This window comes from Leucoraja erinacea, chromosome 7 (genome assembly GCF_028641065.1).
Source record: "Leucoraja erinacea ecotype New England chromosome 7, Leri_hhj_1, whole genome shotgun sequence".
Taxonomy (NCBI): Eukaryota; Metazoa; Chordata; class Chondrichthyes; order Rajiformes; family Rajidae; genus Leucoraja; species Leucoraja erinaceus.
This window is the reverse complement of record NC_073383.1, coordinates 13,408,832-13,433,777: the sequence shown is the minus strand read 5'-3', so window position 1 is coordinate 13,433,777 and position 24,946 is coordinate 13,408,832. Positions and strand designations below refer to the sequence as shown.

Sequence of the window (24,946 nt, the reverse complement as noted above, 5' to 3'; positions counted from 1 at the left end):
CCTGCTCATGTTGAGTGCACACCCAATCCTCACACAATCCCAACCGTCCTTATTCCCTCATCCCCTTTCACATATTCACTTCTGCCATCTCTGGTCCCCACACCCAGCAGCAACTGGTTGTATGGAAGGAAGTCAATAATATCATCTATTATCACCAAGACGGTGTAATCATATTGTGACCATGTATTACAATAAATGCATTTTCCATCCATTGTCCAGCATCTGTCAGCAATCTAGAAGAGGTTGCACGTTTTCTGTTACATTTCTTTCTTTTCTCAATGAATTCCTTAACTTGCAGGCAATTAAAGCCTAATTTGATCAATATTTGCTTTTCTATTGATTGGTTATGATCGACTTGGATATCTTGTTTAAGAAGGAACTGCAGATGCTGGAAAATCGAAGGTAGACAAAAATGCTGGAGAAATTCAGCGGGTGAGGCAGCATCTATGGAACGAAGGAAATAGGCGACGTTTCGGGTTGAGACCCTTCTTCAGACTGATGTGAGGGTGGGGGGGGCAGGAAGAAGAAAGGAAGAGGTGGAGACAGTGGGCTGAGGGAGAGCTGGGTAGGGGAGGAGAAAGCAGGGACTACCTGAAATTGGAGAAGTCAATGTTCATACCGCTTGGGTGTAAACTGCCCAAGCGAAATATGAGGTGCTGCTCCTACAATTTACCGTGGGCCTCACTCTGGCCATGGAGGAGGCCCAGGACAGAAAGGTCGGATTCAGAATGGGAGGGGAAGTTGAAGTGCTTGGATATCTTGGATATCTTCATTGGATTAGGTGTGCTCACCTATCTTGGATATCTTCATTCGTTTAAATGTGGTGTGGCAACATGTAATTCAAGATTCAAGATTCAAGATAGATTTAATTGTCACATGTGCCAGATGGCACAGTGAAATGAATTCCCATACAGCCATACAATAAAAATAAACAGGACTCAACACACTATAGAATTTAACACAAAACATCCCCACACAGCAGAATCAAAGTTTCCCACTGTGTGGGAAGGCACCAAAGTCAGTCTTCCAAGTTATTGCTACCTTATCTGTTATGTTCATATTCGAAAACATGCCACATTATCAACTTTAGAGTCCATTAATTAAAACTGAATGAGTCTATATTTAAGAGGGAACTATATTTAAGAGGGAGTTAGATGTGGCCCTTGTGGCTAAAGGGATCAGGGGGTATGGAGAGAAGGCAGGAACAGGATACTGAGTTGGATGATCAGCCATGATCATATTGAATGGCGGTGCAGGCTCGAAGGGCTGAATGGCCTACTCCTGCACCTAATTTCTATGTTTCTATGTTTCTATTATTGGAATAATAGGTTGAAATAATAGGGAACAAAGAAATGGCGGGTGAGCTGAATAATTTTTTTTGGATCAACTGTCTGTTGATTTTTAAAGGCTGCACAATCCTCTATCTTCCCGCTAATCTTTGCCATATTATATGCCTTCTCTTTTGCTTTTAGTAGGTACATCTTATTTTTCTTTGCAGCACACGGAAAAGTCATCCAGCATGCGAGTACTGCAATGGAAGATGAGACTTTTTATATAAGTTTACCATGTTGCATACTATCTTAGAATTCTGGAAGAATTGTAGCTCAAATAATGCGAATTTACAGCCAGCAATAGGTGTTAAGGTTCCCATGTTCTTGAACTTTTATTTATCAGAATTCTTCCATGCTAGATTTGTAGATTTCTTTTTTTGAACATCTTACTATTTCTCATACACCCTTGTGTATTGGAACTTCAGAATCTCTATTTAAAGGAAATGATCTACATTTCATTGTTTCGTGTCAGGGAGAAGCAAGGGAGGGATGCAGCCATGAAAGAATTGTTGACTTTTTTGTGGAGTAATGCACTGTTGAGTGAATACACATAGCTTTGTGTTTACCATTTACCGATCAGAGATATTCAGCAATAGGAAGGGATTCCACTCCTTCATTAGATCTAGGATATGATTCAGCACACCTAATGCATATGAGCACACCTAATGGAACTTGCAGCACCGTCCAATTCTCCCACTGGCATTCTGCAGGAACAAAAATCCTGCCATCTGGAAAAAATGAAAAGAAAACAATAAATTGATAATGCCTTCCATTTATGACATGGCTTGGTGCACAATCTATGAACGCTATGTTCAACAACATAGACTGGAGTACTATAACTGAAAACTCTGGCGTATTCATCAGAGTAGATCTCGGGGATCGTGGTGTTCTGCATCACGACGATCGCCATGACGAGGAACCCCGTGAACACCGACATGAAATGACGACAGAATTCTGAGCTAGCATGGCAACAAGGTAAACTTCTATCAAAAGTCTCACCTTCCACTGCAGTACTCACATTCTCCATGACCTTTCTGTGGTGCTTCAACGGGAAATTAGATATTGTTCTCTAGGTGCTGTGTGTTGGTGGGGCTCACAGCTCAGCTAATAGAAATGGTCATAATTTCTATGGCCAAAACTGTCGACAAACCCACTCTGTTGGTATGTTACACCTAATTTTGTGTAATATCTCCTTGTGTGAGACTTTCCAAAAAATAAACACATTATATCCTAACCCTTTGTACAGACCGTCAAAGATGCCGAAACAAATTTGTAAACCATTTTGCACTTTATTAACCCATGTTGCCAAGTCATCTTGTTTTACTGCGTAACAATGTTACATGACCGCATTTTCCATCGCGAACATGTAACTTTAATAGGCTTAGCTTATCGTACCCTTATTCTCTCTTGCAACTCTCGTTCATCGTTTTTGAAAAGTAAGGTTAAGTATGCTTCTCTTTTAATCTTTGGGAGGAATTCAGATTTTTAAATGTCAAACAAATGCAGTTACTAACCTTTCAAAATACTGAGATGTAACCAAGGTACTGATCAATATTGATTTCCAAGAGAATTGCTTCCCTAAACAAGGCTCAAGGGATTTAGGTTATGCTGGCTTTGACTGCTGCAATGGTCTCCTGCTGTGGTTTTCTGAGCATTAATGTATGGGCCTTTTGACCCCTATGAAAACTTAATAATGTCTCCTATTTTGAACTCCATCAACACTTTCAGTGCAGTGTTAGAAAATGATGCAGCCTCTTGTGTTTTCAGATTCTTGAATGTCTTGCTAGTTAGCACGATGTACAGAACCTCTGCTAGCACTGTGCTCTGCTCTGTTGTTATGATGCATTTGCACCTGTAAAGTTAAAACACCCACTTTAAATTAAAATTGTTATTTAAGCCAAGTTGCTGTTGCTTGCAGTGAGCTAAGCTTAGCTGTGAACTGCGATTCCATGCCTGGAATCTAACCAATTTAACCCCTCTAATATTTGAAACCTGCTCTTCCTGTTTCTGTGATCAGCAACCATATAATATAGGTGAAGCCACGTGATCTGGGAGAGGCTTAGAAATTACAAGCATGAGGTTTTCGTGGATAAGGGCACTCCAGACATCCTTGTATACAAAATATGGCGGAAATTGAAGAAAATGAAACCTAAGCTTTCTGTTAAGCATGTGATTTGTGGATTTTATTTTACTTAACAGTTAGATGCACAAAGGCACAGCTTGAATCATTCAAACAGCATTGCTAGTTGATACAAGTTCTTATTCAGCCCAAAACCTGAAGGAAATCCGAGTGCCTCCAATGTGCCCATGTAATCTTTAATGTGTGGTATTCCCTAACCATTCCATCCAGACGATTCCTTCCGGCAAACAAACAAGATTAAATTAAAACATTTAATATCTGACTGAGATGGCCTGTTAAATGAAAGGATGATTGTGTTCATTTGTGATATACAGGATCGTAGCATTCAGTGATAAAGGTGTTTGGTGATAAATCCAGGACAATATATTTTCATTCAAGGTTGTTTGCAATCACTTTCCTATTGCTTTTAAATGAAGTGATGATTGTGCAATAAATACACATAATAAGTTGAAGTGTTTAACTTTTCAGGCTGCTAAAAGAAATTGAAGATAAAATTCTGGAAATTCTCTCCACCTCAGAAGGAAATATTTTAGAAGATGAAACTGCCATAAAGATTTTATCTTCATCAAAAGTACTTGCTAATGAAATAACTCAGAAGCAATCTGTGGCTGAGGAGACGGAGAGGAAGATTGATGAGACTCGAATGGGCTACAGATCAATTGCAATACATTCTGCCATCCTGTTTTTCTCAATCGGTGATCTTGCCAGTATTGAGCCCATGTACCAGTATTCTCTCAATTGGTTTATCAACCTGTTCATCATGTCTATTGAAAATTCAGAAAAGTCTGATGAATTGTCAGAGAGGTAAGATTAATTTCATATATTTAATTTAGGCAGAGAGTAGTGGATGTTTTCAACATCTGAAAGGGTAGAGCAGTGATAAACCATTGCTAGAGAGTCTATACTTTACATCATTCTTTACTCATTGCTTCCAAGGCTCTGGGATAAATACATCAAATTCTGGGGGTGCATCTAATTGTCCAGGCGGCACGACCGACATTGCAGCGGCCTCTGCAGTCCGTCTGTCTTTTTTTTAATTTTTGTCCCATTGAATGTATAGTTTGTTATGGTTTTTAGATTGTTTTTAGCTGTGTATATGTGGGGGGCAGTGGGGGAAATTTTTAAATCTCTTCCCTTTACGGGGGACCTGACCTATTCCCTGTCGGGTCTCCGTTGACGTTGGGGCCTAGTACCGTGGAGCAGCCTCCAACCGGAACGACCTGGGGGCTCCAGTCGCGGAGACTGCGAGCTCACCATCGTGGGGCTGGCTGGCTTCAGAACGTGGAGAGCTGTGGTGGCGTGCTGCTGTGGCCCGATTCCTGAGCTCGGAGGCTCCAGTCGCGGGTCCCTGGAGGGAGACTGCTTTTCGGAGCTCTCACAACAGCAACTTCTCCCGCCCGAGTTGCTGGGTTGAGGGTGACCTCGCATTGCCCGGCACGGCTTTGTGGGCCACGGGACTTGCCATCGCCCGCCGGGGGCTCCAACGTTAAGACCCGGAGTGGGGGCTTAACGGCCGCAGGACTTGCCATCGCCCACCGGTGGCCTTAACATCGGGAGAAGAATGTACCACAGGTGAGAGACAAGACTTTGCCTTCCATCACAGTGAGAAGAAGATTCACTCTGATGGATGTTTGTGTAAATTGTGTTGTTTGTGTGTCTTGGTTCTTTTCTTGTTGTATGACTGCAGAAACCAAATTTCATTTGAACTTCTTTTCAGGTTCAAATGACAATAAATTTGTACTGTATTGGTTGGAATTGCTTTTGTTTTCAGCACATGTTCTCTAGGGTTGTCATCTAATTTATACATGCCCAGAAGATTGAGAATTTAAATCAGATTCTGTCTGTCTGTATTTCTTTTTTTTTCATAATTCTTAACTTTGGGTCATCTTTGTCTTCTGTCAGAATATCGAGTTACCACCTGCACTCAGTCCAGAGATGTGAGCTCATGATTGCTAAATAAATTTCAATGGACTTCAGGAATGCTGAACTGTCAGAGCAGTTGTCCATTGGAAGCAATGCTAAACTGAGATCCCATCTATTGCATTATTAAAAGAAGAGCAATAGATATTTTGTTCAACGTTTACCAGTTTCAAATACTGCCAGCAACTTCACTAAAATGGGTTTTGTGGTTATTTTGTTGTTTGGGAACCTTGCTTTGTACAAAGTGTTTTCATACATAACAATAATCGTCATATCTCTGAATTGCTTTTTGGCGAGAAAAACTTTGTGACAATTTGCAGCTATAAACTTGGCTGTATAAATGATCTTAAATATTTATTTGATTCAGGTACAGCATTAAATCTTGTTTTCTGTATGTGTCAGCTGTTTGTGAAAATTAAATTGTTATGAAACCAAGTTGGTAGTCATTCATTTCCATCTTTCATTATGCCGGTGAACTCCTTAAGTACTAGATGTATATCAAGAAATACAATTTTATATCTTGTTGCTGAGTGTTTTAAGGCAACCTCCAACACCCGAGGACCCATTGCATCCCATCAACAGGACGCCTACCACTGTACCCTCCTGCCCATGCTCCTTGGAAAATCTGACCACCAGGTACAACCTTCTGAAAGCCATCACGAGTGCGTAGGGACATTTCTGGACTAAGATGTAGTCACAGGTGGACATTTGACATCTGTGGTAGGGCTTGCATGCTCTCACCTCCTGCAAGGTGAAACTGGTTAGCAACAGTGGTAACGACTCACCACGACCCATCAACCCTGTGATCTCAGTCTCTAAGGCCGACTGTCAGAGTTGCCTTAAAGAGGGTGAATCTGTGCAACATGGCCGATCCAGACAGCCTACCTGACCAAATGCTGAAGACTTGTGTGGACTAACTGGCTGGAGTATCCAAGTACACTCAACATCTTGCTTCCAATTTGCTGCTGGAACTGGGGCTGAACACTCCCCTGTGTGCCTGGGTCCTGGACTTTCTCACCGCCAGGCCCCAGGTGGTCAAGAAGGGGAGACAGACCTCCAACCCCCTCACCCTGAACACAGGATCCCCCCAGGGTTGCGTCCTCAGCCCCCTACTGTACTCCCTGTACACACGTGACTGTGTGGCCAGGTTCAGCTCCAACTCCATAATCCTGATGACACTGTGGTGGTGGGCCTGATCTCCAATAACAGTGAGAAGGCCTACCCAGAGGAGGTGGCTGACTTGGCACTCTGGTATCAGAACAACAGCCTCCTCTTGAATGTCATAAAAACTAAGGAGCTGATTGTGGACTTTAGAAGGGGACAACATCTGAGGACGTACATGCCACTGAGGATAAATGGGGCCACTGTGGATAGGGTGAGCTGCTTTAAATACATCGGAGTCCACATCACAGAGGATCTGACATGGACAACACACACTGCCGCACTGGTGAGTAAGGCAAGGCAGCGCCTTTACAACCTCAGGCAACTGAGGAAATTCAGAGTCTCTCTGAGGATCCTCCAGTCCTTCTACTCTGGGGCTGTAGAAAGCACCTTGTCCGGTAACATCACAATCTGATTTGGGAACTGCTCTGCCCAGGACAGGAAGGCTCTGCAGAGATTAGTGTGTTCAGCCGAACGCACTATGGGAACTACACTCGCCCCCCTGCAGGACCTATACATCAGGAGGTGCAGATCCAGAACCAGCAACATTATGGGGGACCCCTACCACCCCAGCTACGGACTGTTCCAGCTGCTACGGTCAGGCAAACGCCTCCGCTGTCACGCCGTGAAAACAGAGAGGATGAGACGGAGTTTCTTCCCATAGGCCATCAGGACTGTAACCTCTTATTTCTCCAGGGACTAATTTACTGTATCAATTTACTGTTGTGTTGTGTCTTCTTAAAATTGTCGTTTTTTTTTCTAATATGTAAATACTGATTCTGTTCTATTCTGTACTGTAGTTTTTGCACATTCCACAGGCATTGCCACTTTCATTTCACTGCACATCTTGTATGTGACAAATAAACTTGACTTGACGACTATTGGTCAGAGGTTTGAAAGGCCAATTGTACAGGAACCCACAAAGATCATGGTTACCTGCCTCAATGATCATTGTCTGGTAGCACCTACATCCACTGTAGTGAAGTACATATAGATATTTTACACAATCACCCCCTCCAAACTCAGCACCAAGCTCCAAGACCTGGGGCTCTGTACCTCCCTTTGCAACTGGATCCTTGACTTCCTCATCGGCAGACCTCAATCAATGCAGATCAGTAACAAAGGTACACAAAAATGCTGGTTGAGAAGGAGTTTCGGCAGACCTCAATCAGTAAAAGCAGATCAGTAACAAAGTCCGTACACAAAACTGCTGGTATGAAAAACTCAGCGGGACTGCACTTGGAGAAACTCAGCGGGTGCAGCAGCATCTATGGAGCGAAGGAAATAGGCAACGTTTCGGCCCAAAAAATGTTGCCTATTTCCTTCGCTCCATAGATGCTGCTGCACCCGCTGAGTTTCTCCAGCATTTTTGTGTACCTTTGATTTTCCAGCATCTGCAGTTCCTTCTTAAACAGATCAGTAACAATATTTTCTCACTTACCTTCAACAGAGGTCCTATTTCCTAAGAGATGACAGAATTAACTTTACTTCTTTCAATTGTTGTCCTTTTATATTTGTTCACTATTGCTTTCCCTTAAAGGCTGACTGGATGATGTAAAATACAATGATCAATTCCACTAAAACCCACTTACGAACTCAAGTAATAAAAACTTTAAATCAGTACCTCTTCAGCCGATGAGAACATGGTGTCTTCCTCATCTACAGTGAAGCTTATGTTGTGCTGATGAGTAATAAGCCTTACCCACAGGAGCATCTCATGAAAAAGCAGAGTAATTCTCTTAATGATTTAACGTGCATCATCTACGTGCCACCGAGAAGACAACAACAAAGTAGGCCGAATATTTGATTCCTGGCCTGTGTTGTGTTGGCTCCTCTGAGTCAGGACAGGTGGACCTGTGGAAGAAGGCTGTGGAGGCCAAGTCAGTGGATATTTTAAAGGCAGAGATAGATAGATTATTGATTAGGACAGCTGTCAAGGGTTATGGGGAGAAGGCAGGAAAATGGGGTTGAGAGATTGATCAACCATGATTGAATGGCAGATTGGACTTAATGGGCCGAATCGCCTAATTCTGCTATCACTTGTGAACATATGAGTAATGGGAGTATAATATTATTTTCAGTATCCAAACGTTAGGGGAGGCATAAGGAATATCTATTGACTTCTCTGCAGCAGAATTAGTGTGTGTGGAAGACAGGCCCAAAGCAGGTTATTGATGATATTGAAAAGCAACAAAAGCTTTTCACTGTACCTCGGTACACGTGGCAATAAACTAAACTGAAATTGAATATTATAGTTCTATTGTCAAAATCCAATCAAAGGCAATGAATATGGACAAAAATCCACACAAATTGGACTGTAGCGACAAATTAAAAAGACACATAGGAACTGAGAGTCTTTTTTAGATTATGATATGTCATGGTTCAACCATTTTCCAGCGACACAAGGCTAATCTGCTTTGATGCATTCTATTTATTGCGCTTTGACTATTTTTATTGGATCAATGGAGTGTTTTAACTGGCTTTTAAAAGCATAATTATGTGTGAAAGCTGACATCCACAAATTCCCCGTTGTTTCAAATCCTGTCTTTTATATGTACGAAACCAACTAGTTGACAACCATATTTTCTAAATGAAAGTACATTTTTATCCAAAACGACAACTGAATACTGCAATGGAAGAAATGTCATGCGAACTGCAGAATCATTATTTACTTTTGAACATTAAAAGCAAATTGGAAAAGATAGTGGAGTGGAAGATAGTTTGAGACATTTGTAAAGCTTGTTTTATCTGGTCACAAAATACTAATATTTCAATATAAAATCAATTAGAAACATTTCAACATCTTTGGAACTTGCTTTGTACATGAACCAACATGCATACTTGATGAAATTGTTGATATGTTATCAGTAATTGACCATAACGCCTCTGAGAATCGCAGCAGCCTAAGTGGATTGTAATTGAATTTTTAAATGTTCACACTTTAATATTTAATTTGTCTTTCAACTTTGTAGGTTGCAGATCCTTACGAAATATTTCACATACTCGTTGTACGTGAATGTGTGTCGATCGCTATTTGAAAAGGACAAGCTACTATTTTCATTTTGCTTGACTATAAACCTGTTAAAACATGACAAGCTGGTCAGTCCTTTAATTTTTTTTAGCAATAGTTTGTTATATGTGAAAATTATCTTTAAGAGCATTCTAAGAAAATTCGAACATTTTTCCCTTTTATACCAATGTTCATGATTTTATTATCATTTGTTATGTTATAAAAAGTGCACATTTATATTCAGTCTTGTAACGACTTTATTCTTCTCTTTAAGATAGCATTGTGTTTGAAAACATTTGCAGTGACATTTAAAGTCCCAGCAAAAACCTTATTTTACATAAATTTAAAGTGACATTTTGCTTTGATGGGGACTCATGTTCTTTCATTAAAATAACACAGCTTTTGAGACCATAAGGACCTTCATTACTGGAATATTTTCAGTAATCATAAAAACAGTGCTGGATTGCTTTGTTCACAAGAAGTTCACATTCAAATAATGTACTTGATGTCATGTTTTAACATAATGTCTTATGCTAAAATATCTGGGTGTCTGGTTTTCCTCTTTCATTTACATTTCCTTGAACTTTTGCCCAAGATTTCTGTTATATTTAGCTGAGGACAGTAGAATTTTTAGACATTGGTGTAATCAGGATACATGTGGTTAGCGTGGGAAAGTACACATCAGGCATGATCAATCCAATGATGATGGAGGGGGCTCATGGCCTTGTCTGCCTCTCTTCTTTTTTTTTTAAATGAGGTCAAGCCTGTCATAAGTGATAGGAGTTTAAGAATAAGGAGTAATCCATTTAGAACGGAGACGAGGAAACACTTTCTCTCACAGAGAGTGGTGAGTCTGTGGAATTCTCTGCCTCAGAGGGCGGTGGAGGCGGGTTCTCTGGATGTTTTCAAGAGGGAGCTAGATAGGGCTCTTAAAAATAGCGGTCAGGAGATATGGGGAGAAGGCAGGAACGGGGTACTGATTGGGGATGATCAGCCATGATCACATTGAATGGCGAATGGCCTACTCCTGCCTACTATTGTCTATTGTCTATTAAGCAGAATTAGGCCATTCAGCCCGTCAAGTCCTCTGCCATTCAATCATGACTGATCTATCTCTCTCTCAACCCCATTCTCCTGCCTTCTCCCCATAGCCCCTGACATCCATACTAATAAAGAATCTATCTATTTCTGCCTTAAAAATACCCTCTGTGGCAGAGAATTCCACAGATTCACCACCTATGTGAATTCACATAGTTTTACTTGTACCAAAAGACCAAGCTCGTGTGAGCTTCTGCATTGCTATCAGTAGGTAAAATTTACAGCACAAAAGGTGGCCCTTCAGTCTATAGTTTACAGCTAGCCTCGCCAAGAACAACGCAGTCAATCTTTTTCCCCAGTACAAAGGCGAAATATAACTCAAACAGGACACTTTAAATGAAAGGAATGTTGTCATGCAAGTATTCAGAGGAATTGGGTTAAACGTTTGGTCATTGATTCTCAATCAAAACTGGTAAGATTGAGGATAAATGGGTTTTAAGATGCAGAGTAACAGGTAAGTGAAGGCAAGAGTAAGAAGAGCTAAAAGCAAAGTTCTGCAGGAATTTAGCAGATTAGGCAGCATCAGTGGGAGGGATGTGATGTTTTGGTTGGTACCCTTCCTCAGACTGGTGGAGCAGAGGGGAGAACACTGGCTAAAGAGAGATGAGGGGAAGAGAGACGGCAACAACAGTCAAGTTTAGTTTAGTTTAGTTTAGAGATACAGTGCGGACACGGGCCCTTTGGCCCACCGAGTCCGCATAGACCAGCAATCCCCATGCATTAACACTACCCTGCACAAATGAGGGACAGTTTTTTACATTTATAACCAAACCAATTAAGCTACAAACCTGTACATCTTTGGAATGCGGAAGGAAACGGATCTCAGAGAAAACCCACGCAGGTCACGGGGAGAACGTACAAACTCCATATAGACAGCACCCGTAGTCAGGGTCTTTCGCACTGTTATGGGCCTGTTCCACTTAGGCAAATTTTTAGACGACTACAGGCGAATAGGCTGTCACCACATGGTTGCCAGGGTGTCGCCTGTATGGTCACGAGTCGTCTCCTCAGTCGCCCAAAGAGTCGTATCATCTTTCTGGTCGCCACTGGATTTTCAACATGTTGAGAAATTTTCGGAGACAGTCGGCGGCAGTGGGTTTGACGACAATGAGCGTAGCTTGACTTCTCCTGACATAGGTGGTGTCGTAGTTGTCGCCAGGTTAACGTAGGTTGTTGCCAGGTGCTGACTGGTTTTTTTTTTGTTGTTAAAGTAATGATTCTATTTCAAATTTTATGTCGAAGGGGGGTCCAGTCACCGGTTTTTCGGCGACGTGCTACGACTATGACAGTCGCCTAAAAATAGCCTAAGTGGGACAGGCGCATAATAAGGCAGTAGCTTTACTGCTGCACCACCATGCCGCCCTCGTGATAGGTGGATTCAGGCGAGGAAGATTGATTGGCAGATGGGTAGAGATGGTAATAAAGGCTGAACAAACAAAGTAGTCATGTTCTCTGTGGACAGTAGAAAGTGGTGGGGACAGGAAGATGTGACGGGAATGGGGTTCATATTGAAAGTGTCAACCTAGGCAGATGGAATGAAAGGTGAGTAATGTCACCTTTTTACCTCTAGCCTTTGTTACTGTCTCCACCTGTCTACCATCACCCCTCTCCCCTCACCTCTCTTTACCAGCTTTCTCCCCTCTATCAGTCTGAAGAAGGATCCCCACCCAAAAATGTAATCTGTCCATTTCCCTCCACTGATGCCACCTGTCTGCTGTGTTCCTCCCACACATTGATTTTTGCTCAAGCTTCCAGCATCTGCAGTCTCTTGTGCGACATCTCCATCAACTGTCTTAAGTCTCCCAGGTTGACAAAAATGCTGGAGAAACTCAGCCGGTAAGGCAGCATCTATGCAGCGAAGGAACAGGTGACATTTCGGGTCGAGAAAAGTTTCCTAACCTATATGCCTTTCTCCACAGTAAGAACAGAGAAGAAATATTCATTGAAGATCTTGTTAATTTCCCATAGCTTCTCACATGTTGGTTTCTAAAGGACCCTTTAATGTACTTGAAAAAAATATTTTAAAATTAGCGTGATTTTAAAACAGAGAATAAATTTTAGCTGCATACTGAAGTAGACAAATATTTCATTTGCAGTCATATATGCAGTTCTAAAGTTTTAGTTCAGGAAACACCTCCAATCCTCAAGCCTTGCTTTTGGATATATTTTTAGATCAATTTTTTATGTTTCTTTGTAACTAATGACTATTAATTGTTTGTTTTTAACTATATTAACTGCCACAATACAATTGCAAGCACGAGCTATTTATGTGAAAGGGGCCTTGGAAATGTGTTACAAATCTGCTTCCACACAATGTTGGAGGAACTCAGTGGGTCAGGCAACACCGATGGAGGAATCATAAGCAAAGCAGACAACACTGGAGGAACTCGGTGGGTCAGGCAACATCTGTGAATGAATCCATCTGAGCGGCTTCCTCCACAGATGTTGCCTGACCTGCTGAGTTCCTACGGCACTTTGCATTTTGCAATATCTTCAGGGCCTGTCCCACTTGGGCGTAATTTGCGCGTCATTTACGCGACATCATTTATGCGTCACGGCGCACGACGCGCGCATGGTGCGCATTACTTGCGCACGGTGCGTGGTGACGTAGGCTGTAACGCGCGGTCGCAAGTGCCCCCCCAGGGCTTTGGGATTCACAAAATCTTCGCGCTCCACCTGCATGACGCGCAAATGACTCCCAAGTGGGACAGGCCCTTTCCTTGCACCCAAGTCTAAATTACTCAGCTTAGTTAAATGTGGAGTACTGTTGTGTAAGTGCTCACAACTGTAAGCCTCGCAGGTTTCTGAAGCTTCTAATGTTCATGTCCATTGAGCAGCCACTTTCTACTTCTCCAGGAATGCTTAAACCATGCACCAGAGCCATGAAGGGTGGAAATGAACAAAACTGTTTCAGCGTCACCCTACACCTTGCCCTGCCCTGTGTCTGATACCTGTATTCCCTTCCCCTCAATCAATCCCTTAATCACTGCCAAAGAACAGACAAACGTCCCCCCACAGCAAATTCAGCTGGAGTAAGCTGGATCATCGCGTCAGTGAACATCTCAGCGGGTCTGGCACGACATCCGCATCTCCGACCAGGTAGGACTGGGGTTAAAATAGTTTCCCCCTTCCCCTCCCCCACCCACCACATAAAAGAAGACCTCCAATAAACACCTGATATGAACAGGACTAAAAATAAAAATAAATAAGGGTGAAAGGACGGACAGCAGGAGGAGCGGCCATACACAACGGCGCATCACCCCCGCTGTCCGCCATCTTGAATAGATAGACACAAATAGCTGGAGTAACTCAGCGGGTCTGGCAACATCTCTGGAGAAAAGGACCAGGTGACGTTTCGGGTCAAGACCCTTCTGAAAAATAAGGATCTCGATCCAAAACATCACCTATTCCTTATCTCCAGGGATGCTGCACGGCCTGCTGGGTTACTCTAGCTTATTGTGTCTATCTTTGGCATAAACCAGCCTCTGCAGTTCCTTCCTACACCCCTCCTACATAACTACCCTTCTACAAGAAAATAATCAGATTCACAATAAACTGTGAGCACTCAATAATTCATCACTGACACTCATGAGCAATGGAACATTAGAGAACTAGAAAATTTAGTTAATGATGATGTTTCACGTTACCAACTCGATTATTTTATCCTCAGGCACAGCTTAAGCCCAACAGATCCAATGTTGCATAAGTAAGTGGGAAAAGAAATTGCACTAACTTGCATTCAACGATTGTTTTGTAATGTATATACTACGCATATTTTAAACTAATATAGCATTTATTTGCTTACAAATCTGAATGTTTGCCTATCAAAGAGATAGAAATGCAAACTGACTCCATTTGCTGTCACGCTGTTAACACATTTGCCACGTGTAATCTGTAAGTTTTATTTAGTTCTTAATACATTTTCTAGTTCATTAATCAGATTACAACAACATTACAGGTATCTAATAATGTTTTCTTTACCTTCAGATTGAAGAAGTGGAGTGGACCTTTTTGCTGACGGGTGGCATTGGCTTGGATAATCCACACCCAAATCCAACTGAATGGCTCCCTAAAGCATCTTGGGATGAGTTTTGCCGACTTGATGAAATTCCAGAGTTTGCAAGCCTTCGGTCTCAATTTGTGGATCTATTAGATGGATGGAAGGCAGTGTATGACAGCATGGTAGGTTTGGAAAAATATGTTTTGTACAAAATTACTGTCTATCCTCAAGGTCATATCAAAACTCATTAATTAGTTACCATAAAGTAACAGAGTTTTTTTTTATGCATAGAGTGTATATAAGTGACCATGGCATTGATTTTCAGCCACAGCTACTCAGTACATTCTCATTGGACCTTTGGTGTAACAACTGGGTTTCAACAACTAAGTTACAGAGAAAGGTTGAATAAGTTAGGTCTTTATTCTCTGGAGCGCAGAAGGTTAAGGGGGGACTTGATAGAGGTCTTTAAAATGATGAGAGGGATAGACAGAGTTGATGTGGACAAGCTTTTCCCTTTGAGAATAGGGAAGATTCAAACAAGAGGACATGACTTCAGAATTAAGGGACAGAAGTTTAGGGGTAATATGAGGGGAACTTCTTTACTCAGAGAGTGGTAGCAGTGTGGAATGAGCTTCCAGTGGAAGTGGCGGAGGCAGGTTCATTGGTGTCATTTAAAAATAAATTGGATAGGCATATGGATGAGAAGGGAATGGAGGGTTATGGTATGAGTGCAGGCAGGTGGGACTAAGGGGGAAAAAAAAGTTGTTCGGCACGGACTTGTAGGGCCGAGATGGCCTGTTTCCGTGCTGTAATTGTTATATGGTTATATGGTTATAATACAGTCAGTCAGATAGTCAGATCTATTCGTTACATACACAATGAAGTGCAGTGAAATGAACTTGCCAGCAGCGGTACAATAAAAAAGAACACACGATACACAATAAAAATTTAACACAAACATCCACCACAGCATTCATCACTGTGGTGGAAGGCACAAAGTTTGGTCAGTCCTCCTCCATTTTTCCCCATGGTCTTGTAAAATTGTTTCTTTTTGTTGTATGGCTGCAGAAAACAAAGTTCCTAACGGAAAAATAAAGTTCATTGAAATTGAAATTGAACCTACCTCATTCAATTCAAGACACTCCCTCATTCGCAAGAATACTCAAGATGTGGTCTCACCAGGGCCCAGAACAACAGTGGCCCTAAACTCCTTGGTCCTATACTCAAATCCTCGCGCTATGAAGGCCAACATGCCATTAGCTTTCTTCACTGCCTGCTGTGTCTGCATGCTTACTTTCAGTGACTGATGTACACGGACACCCAGGTTTCATTGCACCTAATCTGACACTATTCAGATAATAATCTGCCTTCTTGTTACAAACCCCTTTTTTCAGTCTGAAAGAAGGTCTGATGAAGGATCTCGACCAAAAATCTCACCCATTCCTTCTCTCCAGAGATGCTACATGATCTGCTGAGTTACACCAGCTTATTGTGTCTACGGTTTAAACCAGCATCTGCATTTTCTTCCTACTCTCTTTTAATAACACAGTTGTTTGGATTTTTTCATCATGACACATGGTGTTCATATTTAAATTTCAAATTTAAAAATTGTTGTTAGTCTGACTTCTCTGGTTTGTCCAGTTCGACAAAATATTTCACATTGTTGAGGGTGGTTCAAAACGTTACTGCATTTTTCATCACCAGCATTTTTTGTAAGCACAATTTTGCTTTTCCTACTTATACAGAGATTTATAGCCCTGCTAAAAATCTGCTGTGTTTGTCAAATGTTTAATCATATTTTTATACAGGTGAAATCGCTAGGAACAGTTTGACAAATAGTGTTTAGTTCTTATTTTTTATCTTGTAAGAATGGCCTCAGCTGAGAAATTTAAGATTGAAAAGGATTCTACTGATCAACAACCAGTGGTAAACGGGCTCAATTAGTTAGGAAGCATTTACCTGATTCTGAAAATAGGCACAAAATGCTGGAGTAACTCAGCGGGTTAGGCAGCATCTCTGGGGAAAAGGAACAGGTGACGTTTTGAGTCGAGACCCTTCATCAGACTGAGAGTCAGGGCGGGGGATACTGGAGGTATGGTAATGTATAGAACAAAGCTGAGCCTGCATCAAATGTGGAGCCCACAATGGTTCATTGTTGGCTGGGGAAGAGTTGATAACAAAGGAATACAAACGGTGTAGATCCAGTGGCGAGAAGACTAGGACCTATCTTGGCCACAAATGACTTCATTCAGGGTGGTGCCCTGGTGGGCCCAATGTTGGCTGGGGAAGGTGCGAACCCAAGAGGGATACAATGTGCAGAGTTGAGGAACTGGTTAAATGACATGGTGAGAGGGGAGTGGAGTGTCGGTAGACATTAGTTAAAATCAGAGAATTCAACATTCATGCCACTGGGTTTGTAAGCTACCCAAGCGGAATATGAGCTGCTGTCCCTCCAATTTGCCTGTGGCCTGACTCTGGCAATGGAGGGGTCCCAGGTCAGAGATGTTAGTATGGCAGTAGGATGGGGAGTTGAAATATTTGGCAACCATTGCAACTCCCCTTCCCACAGAATTGGACAGATCATTGGGAGCTGTACTGTGGGTGCTGAGCATCACTGTTGGCATTAATCTGAAGCTGGTTGTGTGATCTGTATTGCTGCAGATGCATACCTCATTGACTGGTTGCCCCTGATAGATTTCTGGTAGTATTATGGAATATGAACATATTGGTGTCAGCTGGAAAAAACATTTCATTTCAGCCTGTCCCACTTCGGTGTAATTCACGCGTCATGTAGGTGCCGCACGAAGATTTTGTGAATCCCAAAATCCTGGGGCGCGTCACCGCCAACACCACCACGCCTCACCACGCGCCATGCGCGCGTAATGAACGCCATGCGCGCATCACGTGCGCGTCATGATGTGTGCGTCATGACGAGTAAATTATGCCGTGTAAATGACGGGCAAATTACCCCCAAGTGGGACAGGCCCTTTAGTCCTTATCACCAGTAAGCAATGCCCTTGCCTGCCTCCTACAGCTTACTCTGCCACACTGCAGTCCCTCATGTGGAATTCTTTGTTACATAAGGCTGTGGAGTGCAGGGGTTATGGGGAGAAGGCAGGAAAATGGGGTTAGGAGGGAGAGATAGAACTGCCATGATTAAATGGTGGAGTAAACTTGATGGGCCGAATTATGCTAAAATTGGAAAGATTGACCATTGCTATTTGCTGAACCTCCAAGTGACAGGGAACAATATTCTACCAGCCTGTCAGTAGCCTTACAAGGTGCAATACCCTTAATATAAAGGCCCCAGAAGTAGCTAAAAGGCATTCAGAAGGAGTAAATATTGGAGGAGTTAACATTGTTTCTCCTTCAATAGATTCCTCCTGACCGGCTGAATATTTCCAATGCTTTCTGTTTTCAAATGTACATTCTGTTTTTCAGGATCCACATCAAGAGATGTTTCCTGGCGAATGGGAAAATAAGCTGGCAAACTTTCAGAGAATGCTTGTAATTCGTTGTCTGAGGCCTGACAAGGTTTGAATATCCAATCCTTATCATTTGAATATTTGTGGTAGAAAGTAATTTATTAAAGGTGTCTCAAATCTGTGGGGATGATGGGTGAGTGTGGTAGTGAGAGGGTTAAAAGTACTTTCCTAGAACAGAAGAATAGAGAGGGATATGGGGACGGGTTATTGATTGGGAATGATCAGCCATGATCACAATGAATGGCGGTGCTGGCTCGAAGGGCCTAATGGCCCCCTCCTGCACCTATTTTCTATGTTTCTACGTTTCTAAGGGTGTTTTAGAAAGGCTACCGTATTCAAGGACAGTTAATGATCTGTCAACTTCTGTGGGAATGTTAGGAAATCATGACCAAGGTTGACTGATAATAACTGTAGACACAAAATGGAGTAACTCAGTGGGACAGGCAACATATGTGGAGAGTAGAAATGGGTGATGTTTTGGGCCAAGGTCTTTCTTCATAGATTACCTGAATTGGAAATGTGAATCTCTAAGTCATTAATTGATAATAGGATGAACTAGACTGAGGCAGGGTATAAAGCACCAATGTAACATTCTTTCAGCTTCTCTAAGCAGCAGTGATGAATTGGGAGGTGTTTTTAGTAAGACCCAAGTTCCCAGAAGCCTAATAAACTGGAAGCAACAGGACAGGCCATCTAGTTGCAATGATATAATCAACAATGGGTTCACCCTAAGACACCTCCAATTGAATCCAAGCCCTCAATTGCACGCTGAATGGTTGTTACTGTAGTAATAAGCAATAAATAGTGGGCAAAGTTAAGTCTGTGAGCTACCTATGTGATTAAGCTTGGTCACCAGACCCATGAGGCAAATGAGTGTGTATTAACTGGAAGGAGCAATCAGTTCCATGCCTCTCTTTGCCCAATTGGCACATTACCAATAACTAGGATTCCACTCAACTAGTAAAGTGGAAAATGTCCGTGTTACTGTTAACAACTGTAAACATGAGCCAAAGTCATTGTGTGATTTAAACACATCTTTAATGAGCACTTAGCAGCACTTAGGACAACAGGTTATCAATACATCCTGGCTGCTCGAACTGAAGTGCCGGGAATGGGGCGTTAGTATAAGTGTTATGGAGGGGTGGAGTTAGTGGTGCTGGCTTGTGTGTGATTGGCTCACATGCACCATCAATCTACAACAACAATTGCCCAGCTGCCATGGGACAAAAACAGGTGAAATGAGTGGGGATTAGTCTGAACTACTGATGCGCATTGGAACAGAACAGAAGAAGTAGGAGGGAGATGGATCCAGAACCTGGGCAATCTGGATCTGAATCATGAGTTCAGAGAAATCTAGGTAGAACAACTCCAAAACTGATTACCCAATGTCTTGAAGAAATGGTACATTGTGCAAGTTGTGAATACTTGTACATTGCCTCTGCAGTTCAAAGTTTGAATAAAGCCAAGTATACCTTTTACCAGTTGCCATTGTTGTGCCTCTAATTTGAGTGTGAATTGGCACTATACACAGTTTTTGAGTAGCAGGCCCAGAAATTGTGTAGTAAAGTGATGCAACGGTAGAGTTGCTGCCTTACAGTGCCACATCCCAGGTTCGATCCTGACTACGCGTGCTGTCTGTACAGAGTTTGTACGTACTCCCCGTGACCTGCGTAGGTTTTCTCCCAGATCTTCAGTTTCCTCCCACATTCCAAAGGCATCCAGGTTTGTAGGTTAATTGGCTTGGTTATAAATGTAAAATTGTCCCTAATGTGTGTAGGATAGTGTTAGTGTGCGGGGATCACTGGTCAGTGCGGTCTCAGTGGGCCAAGTAGGGCCTGTTTCTGCTCAGTATCTCTAAACTAAACTCAACTAAATTCCATGTATACTTGCTGACTTTTCTTTCATATTATTCCCGAGAAATCTCCATGATGTACTCAAATTGTGTGCAAAGTCTCGGACAGCTGCTGTAACATTTTCCACAACCTCGCTCTGCCACAGGGCTCCCATATCTGTTGGCAAAGTGTGATGTAGTGGCATTGTACCAGCACTTGCACTGAGGAATTGTTCAAACGGTTTGCTCAGGTCGAGCAGGCAAGGCAAGTTCTCCCCTGTGAACTCAATGGAGGAAAATGGCTGTGAGGCATTAAGATTTGCTAATTATGATGCTATTTAGATACCAATGCTATTTAATTGATTTCAGCAGACACCATTGTAGTCACTTCTGGACCATCGATGTCATTTGGAATCAGATGCTAACTGCATATTCACTTTCCAAAAATGGTCTTATTGCCATAATCTGATAAATCATTTCCAAAGACAACCCTTGAAAAATGAAACCGCCATAATGTACACCTGGTTTCTTCACATGTATTAAATACCATGTGGAATGTGAAACAATAGGGAAATGCCCCACTCTGCAATCTCTCAAATAATTTATATTGACTTTGAGGCACCCTAAATAAATGGTTGGTACTGCTGTAGCCATTTGGTAAAAGTGCTACTATTTCTCCAAAGACGTAAAGGTATGTAGGTTAACTGCCTTGGTAAATGTAAAATTGTCCTTAGTGGGTGTATGAGAGTGTTAATGTGGAGGGATCGCTGGTCGGCGCGGACTGGATGGGACGAAGGGCCTGGTTCCACGCTGAATCTCTCAAAAAATAAAAATAAATAATTTAAGAAAATAAAAAAATTAAAATGATCAGCCATGATCATATTGAATGGCGGTGTAGGCTCCAAGGGCCGAATGGCAGACTCCTGCACCTATTTTTTATGTTTCTATTAATATTCAAAGAAGCATAACACTAATGCTTAAATGAATGTGTAAATGTGAGCAATTCTCAAGAGTTATTGCAACCTTTAATATTCCGAGAGTTGTTTCCAATCACGGGAAGTTTCTTAATAGTGCAGCACAACAATTTCTGAGCTATTATTTTCCATATTTTAATTATTCATTTGTAGTGTCTTCTGTGAATCTACCATGAATAGGTCATTTTTTTCCCTTCAGTTCATCCCAATGGCTCAGGAGTATGTGACTGCCAACCTTGGTCGACGGTTCATTGAACCACCTCCATTTGATTTGAGCAGCGCGTTTGGTGACAGCAATGCTATTGCACCCCTGATATTCATCCTCTCACCTGGTGCTGACCCAATGGCTGCTCTCCTCAAGTTTGCTGAAGATCAGGTAAGTCCAAATGTATTAACCATTCTGATGTATCTCGGTCAAGTTCGACCACAGGCGAGATGTTCAAATTTCACAAAATTATTGCAATCGAATTTCCAAAAAATAATGAGAAAACAACACCAGACACACAAAGCTGGAGTAACTCAGCGGGACAGGCAGCATCGCTGGAGAGAAGGAATGGGTGATGTTTCGGGTCGAGACCCTTCTTCAGACCTTCTTTAGAGAAAACAATGTTGACTTGATTAAATTAACCATGTTGACTGTGTTTTTGTTTAATTCCTGGAAGGACACCTTGTTTAGGTAGTAAGCTATGGAGTCAAAGGTTTAGTTCTGAACATTGGTTTGGTCTGTCACTTCCCTATGCTTCTGCCCTGTCAAGAATAACCTGGCACGTTCTCTGCAATTTCCCACTTCCCTCTGTGCTTTCCAAATCCTCTCACGGATCCAAGTGGAATACGCTTGGTGCAATGATATGCAGTCGGGAAACTATCCTTAATCTAAGGAACTATACTGTGATATATTTGGAGTTCAGGAATACAACACTGGAGCTTCACTGTGTAGACAATACAGGTCTAAGTATGCATTTTCTTGCACTATGCATATATAAATATCATCTATTAATGTCCTCACTGAAAACTTCTGTTTAGATAAGGAAAATGATATTAAAAATATTTTAGTACGAATACTTGTTATCGGATACATCTTTCTTTTGAATTAAATAGTTCTTCATTGTCTTGAGAAGTAAAATTTCACTTTATATTACAATATTATATTATTTATCTTCAGCTGTGTTGGTAAGTTAATATAAAATAAAAACATTGCTTCAAAATTATTGGCTAACATCGAATATCTCTACAGGGTTTTGGGGGATCCAAGTTGAGCTCTTTGTCCCTTGGACAAGGTCAAGGGCCGATAGCCATGAACATGATTGAGATGGCTGTGAAACAAGGTTCCTGGGTGGTATTACAAAACTGCCACCTGGCTACATCATGGATGTCAACTTTAGAACGAGTTTGTGCGGTAAGAATTATTGATCAGTTTATTATCATAAATCAAAGAGGAGAAGCCCAATGCAGGGATTTTTGTTTCCCTACTTGCCCACTTTTGCCTAAAGATATATCAAGCTTAACAGTGCATTTATAGGAACAGCCTAAAAATCTCATTAATATAGAAAAATATGGGATTTTGCAATTAAGATCCAGAGCATTTGTTCCCTTCATTCACTTGTGTCAATGATTTTTTAACTTGCCCAAAAACCATGATACGTAGGTGCAGGTTGGATTGGTTGGGAACACGTCTTGTACTCGATTGTATCATAGTTTGCCGTGTGCACCAGTTCCTAAGGACTTCTAATATGAACATCCTTGGTGATGCAGCCATCGTAAAGATTTTCCCACTGTAGGGCATTACCTAGTTTAGTTTAGGGAGGGCCCACCGAGTCTGCACCGACCAGCGATCCCCTGGACACTAATACTATCCTACACACACGAGGGACAATTTTACATTTATACCAAGCCAATTAACCTGCAGACCTGTACGTCTTTGGAGTGTGGGAGGAAACCGAAGATCTCAGAGAAAACCCACGGGGAGAAGGTACAAACTCCATACAGACAAGCATCAGTGGTCAAGATCGAACCCCGGTCTCTGGCGCTGTTAGGTGGTAGCTCTAAACATAGAACATAGAAAATAGGTGCAGGAGTAGACCATTCGGCCCTTCGAGCCTGCACTGCCATTCGATATGATCATGGCTGATCATCCAACTCAGTATCCCATCCCTGCCTTCTCTCCATACCCCCTGATCCCTTTAGCCACAAGGGCCACATCTAACTCCCTCTTAAATATAGCCAATGAACTGGCCTCAACTACCTTCTGTGGCAGAGAATTCCACAGATTCACCACTCTGTGTAAAAAATGATTTTCTCATCTCGGTCCTAAAAGACTTCACTCTTATCCTTAAACTGTGACCCCTAGTTCTGGACTTCCCCAATATTGGGAATAATCTTCCTGCATCTAGCCTGTCCAACCCCTTAAGAATTAAGTTCCCCCCTCAATCTTCTAAATTCTAGCGTGTACAAGCCGATTCTATCCAGTCTGTCTTCATATGAAAGTCCTGCCATCCCAGGAATCAGTCTGGTGAACCTTCTCTGTACTCCCTCTATGGCAAGAATGTCTTTCCTCAGATTAGGATACCAAAACTGTACGCAATACTCCAGGTGTGGTCTCACCAAGACCCTGTACAACTGCAGTAGAACCTCCCTGCTCTTATACTCAAATCCTTTTGCTATGAATGCTAACATGCCATTTGCTTTCTTCACTGCCTGCTGCACCTGCATTCCTACTTTCAATGACTGGTGTACCATGACACCCAGGTCTCGTTGCATCTCCCCTTTTCCTAATCGGCCACCATTCAGATAATAGTCTACTTTCCTGTTTTTGCCACCAAAATGGATAACCTCACATTTATCCACATTATACTGCATCTGCCATGCATTTGCCCACTCACTCAGCCTATCCAAGTCACCTTGCAGCCTCCTAGCATCCTCCTCACAGCTAACACTGCCCCCCAGCTTCGTGTCATCTGCAAACTTGGAGATGTTGCATTCAATTCCCTCATCCAGATCATTAATATATATTGTAAATAGCTGGGGTCCCAGCACTGAGCCTTGCGGTACCCCACTAGTCACTGCCTGCCATTCTGAAAAGGATACGTTTACTCCTACTCTTTGCTTCCCCTGTCCGCCAGCCAGTTCTCTATCCACATCAATACTGAACCCCCAATACCATGTGCTTTAAGTTTGCATACTAATCTTTTATGTGGGACATAGAATATAGATTATATTCTATGTCTCTCTTCCAGGGAGATGCTAACCGCATTTCGTTGTCTCTGTACTGTACACTGACAATGACAATTAAAGTTGAATCTGAATCTGACCTTGTCGAAAGCCTTCTGAAAGTCCAGATATAACACATCCACTGGTTCTCCCTTATCCACTCTACTAGTTACATCCTCGAAAAATTCTACAAGATTCGTCAGACATGATTTACCTTTCATAAATCCATGCTGACTGTCCAATGAATTCACCACTTTCCAAATGTGCTGTTATCCCATCTTTAATAACTGACTCCAGAATTTTCCCCACCACCGATGTTAGACTAACTGGTCTGTAATTCCCCGTTTTCTCTCTCCCTCCCTTTTTAAAAAGTGGGGTTACATTAGCTACCCTCCAGTCCTCAGGAACTACTCCAGAATCTAAAGAGTTTTGAAAAATTATCACTAATGCATCCACTATTTCTGCGGCTACTTCCTTAAGTACTCTGGGATGCAACTTATCTGGCCCTGGGGATTTATCGGCCTTTAATCCATTCAATTTACCTAACACCACTTCCCGGCTAACCTGGATTTCACTCAGTTCCTCCATCTCATTTAACCCCCGGTCCCTTGCTATTTCCGGCAGATTATTTATGTCTTCCTTAGTGAAGACAGAACCAAAGTAGTTATTCAATTGGTCTGCCATGTCCTTGTTCCCCATGATCAATTCGCCTGTTTCTGACTGCAAGGGACCTACATTTGTTTTAACTAATCTTTTCCTCTTCACATATCTATAAATGCTTTTGCAGTC

At 42.1% G+C, this 24,946-nt stretch overlaps 1 protein-coding gene and 1 long non-coding RNA gene across 6 annotated transcripts in view; one reads left to right on the top strand and one right to left on the bottom strand.

Moving 5' to 3' along the window:
* LOC129698652 (uncharacterized) overlaps nt 1-16,310 on the bottom strand; it is a 30,131-nt gene extending 13,821 nt beyond the window's left edge. Inside the window, exons 1-4 of one of the 5 annotated variants that reach the window (XR_008723694.1) lie at nt 15,784-16,310; nt 14,642-14,806; nt 11,449-12,666; nt 1,994-2,059 (exon numbers count right to left, since the gene is read on the bottom strand). This is a non-coding gene — a long non-coding RNA (uncharacterized LOC129698652). Of the gene's footprint in view, nt 1-1,993; nt 2,060-9,671; nt 12,667-14,641; nt 14,807-15,783 lie in introns of those variants that run through there. The other 4 variants (XR_008723696.1, XR_008723693.1, XR_008723692.1 and 1 more) reach the window with 4 other exon arrangements.
* dnah7 (dynein, axonemal, heavy chain 7) overlaps nt 1-24,946 on the top strand; it is a 237,985-nt gene that overhangs the window by 165,736 nt on the left and 47,303 nt on the right. The window contains exons 50-55 of the mRNA XM_055637789.1: nt 3,940-4,275; nt 9,525-9,651; nt 14,648-14,842; nt 18,102-18,194; nt 21,150-21,326; nt 22,185-22,346. Of these exons, the coding sequence (XP_055493764.1) occupies nt 3,940-4,275; nt 9,525-9,651; nt 14,648-14,842; nt 18,102-18,194; nt 21,150-21,326; nt 22,185-22,346 (1,090 nt within the window). The remainder of the gene's footprint in view (nt 1-3,939; nt 4,276-9,524; nt 9,652-14,647; nt 14,843-18,101; nt 18,195-21,149; nt 21,327-22,184; nt 22,347-24,946) is intronic.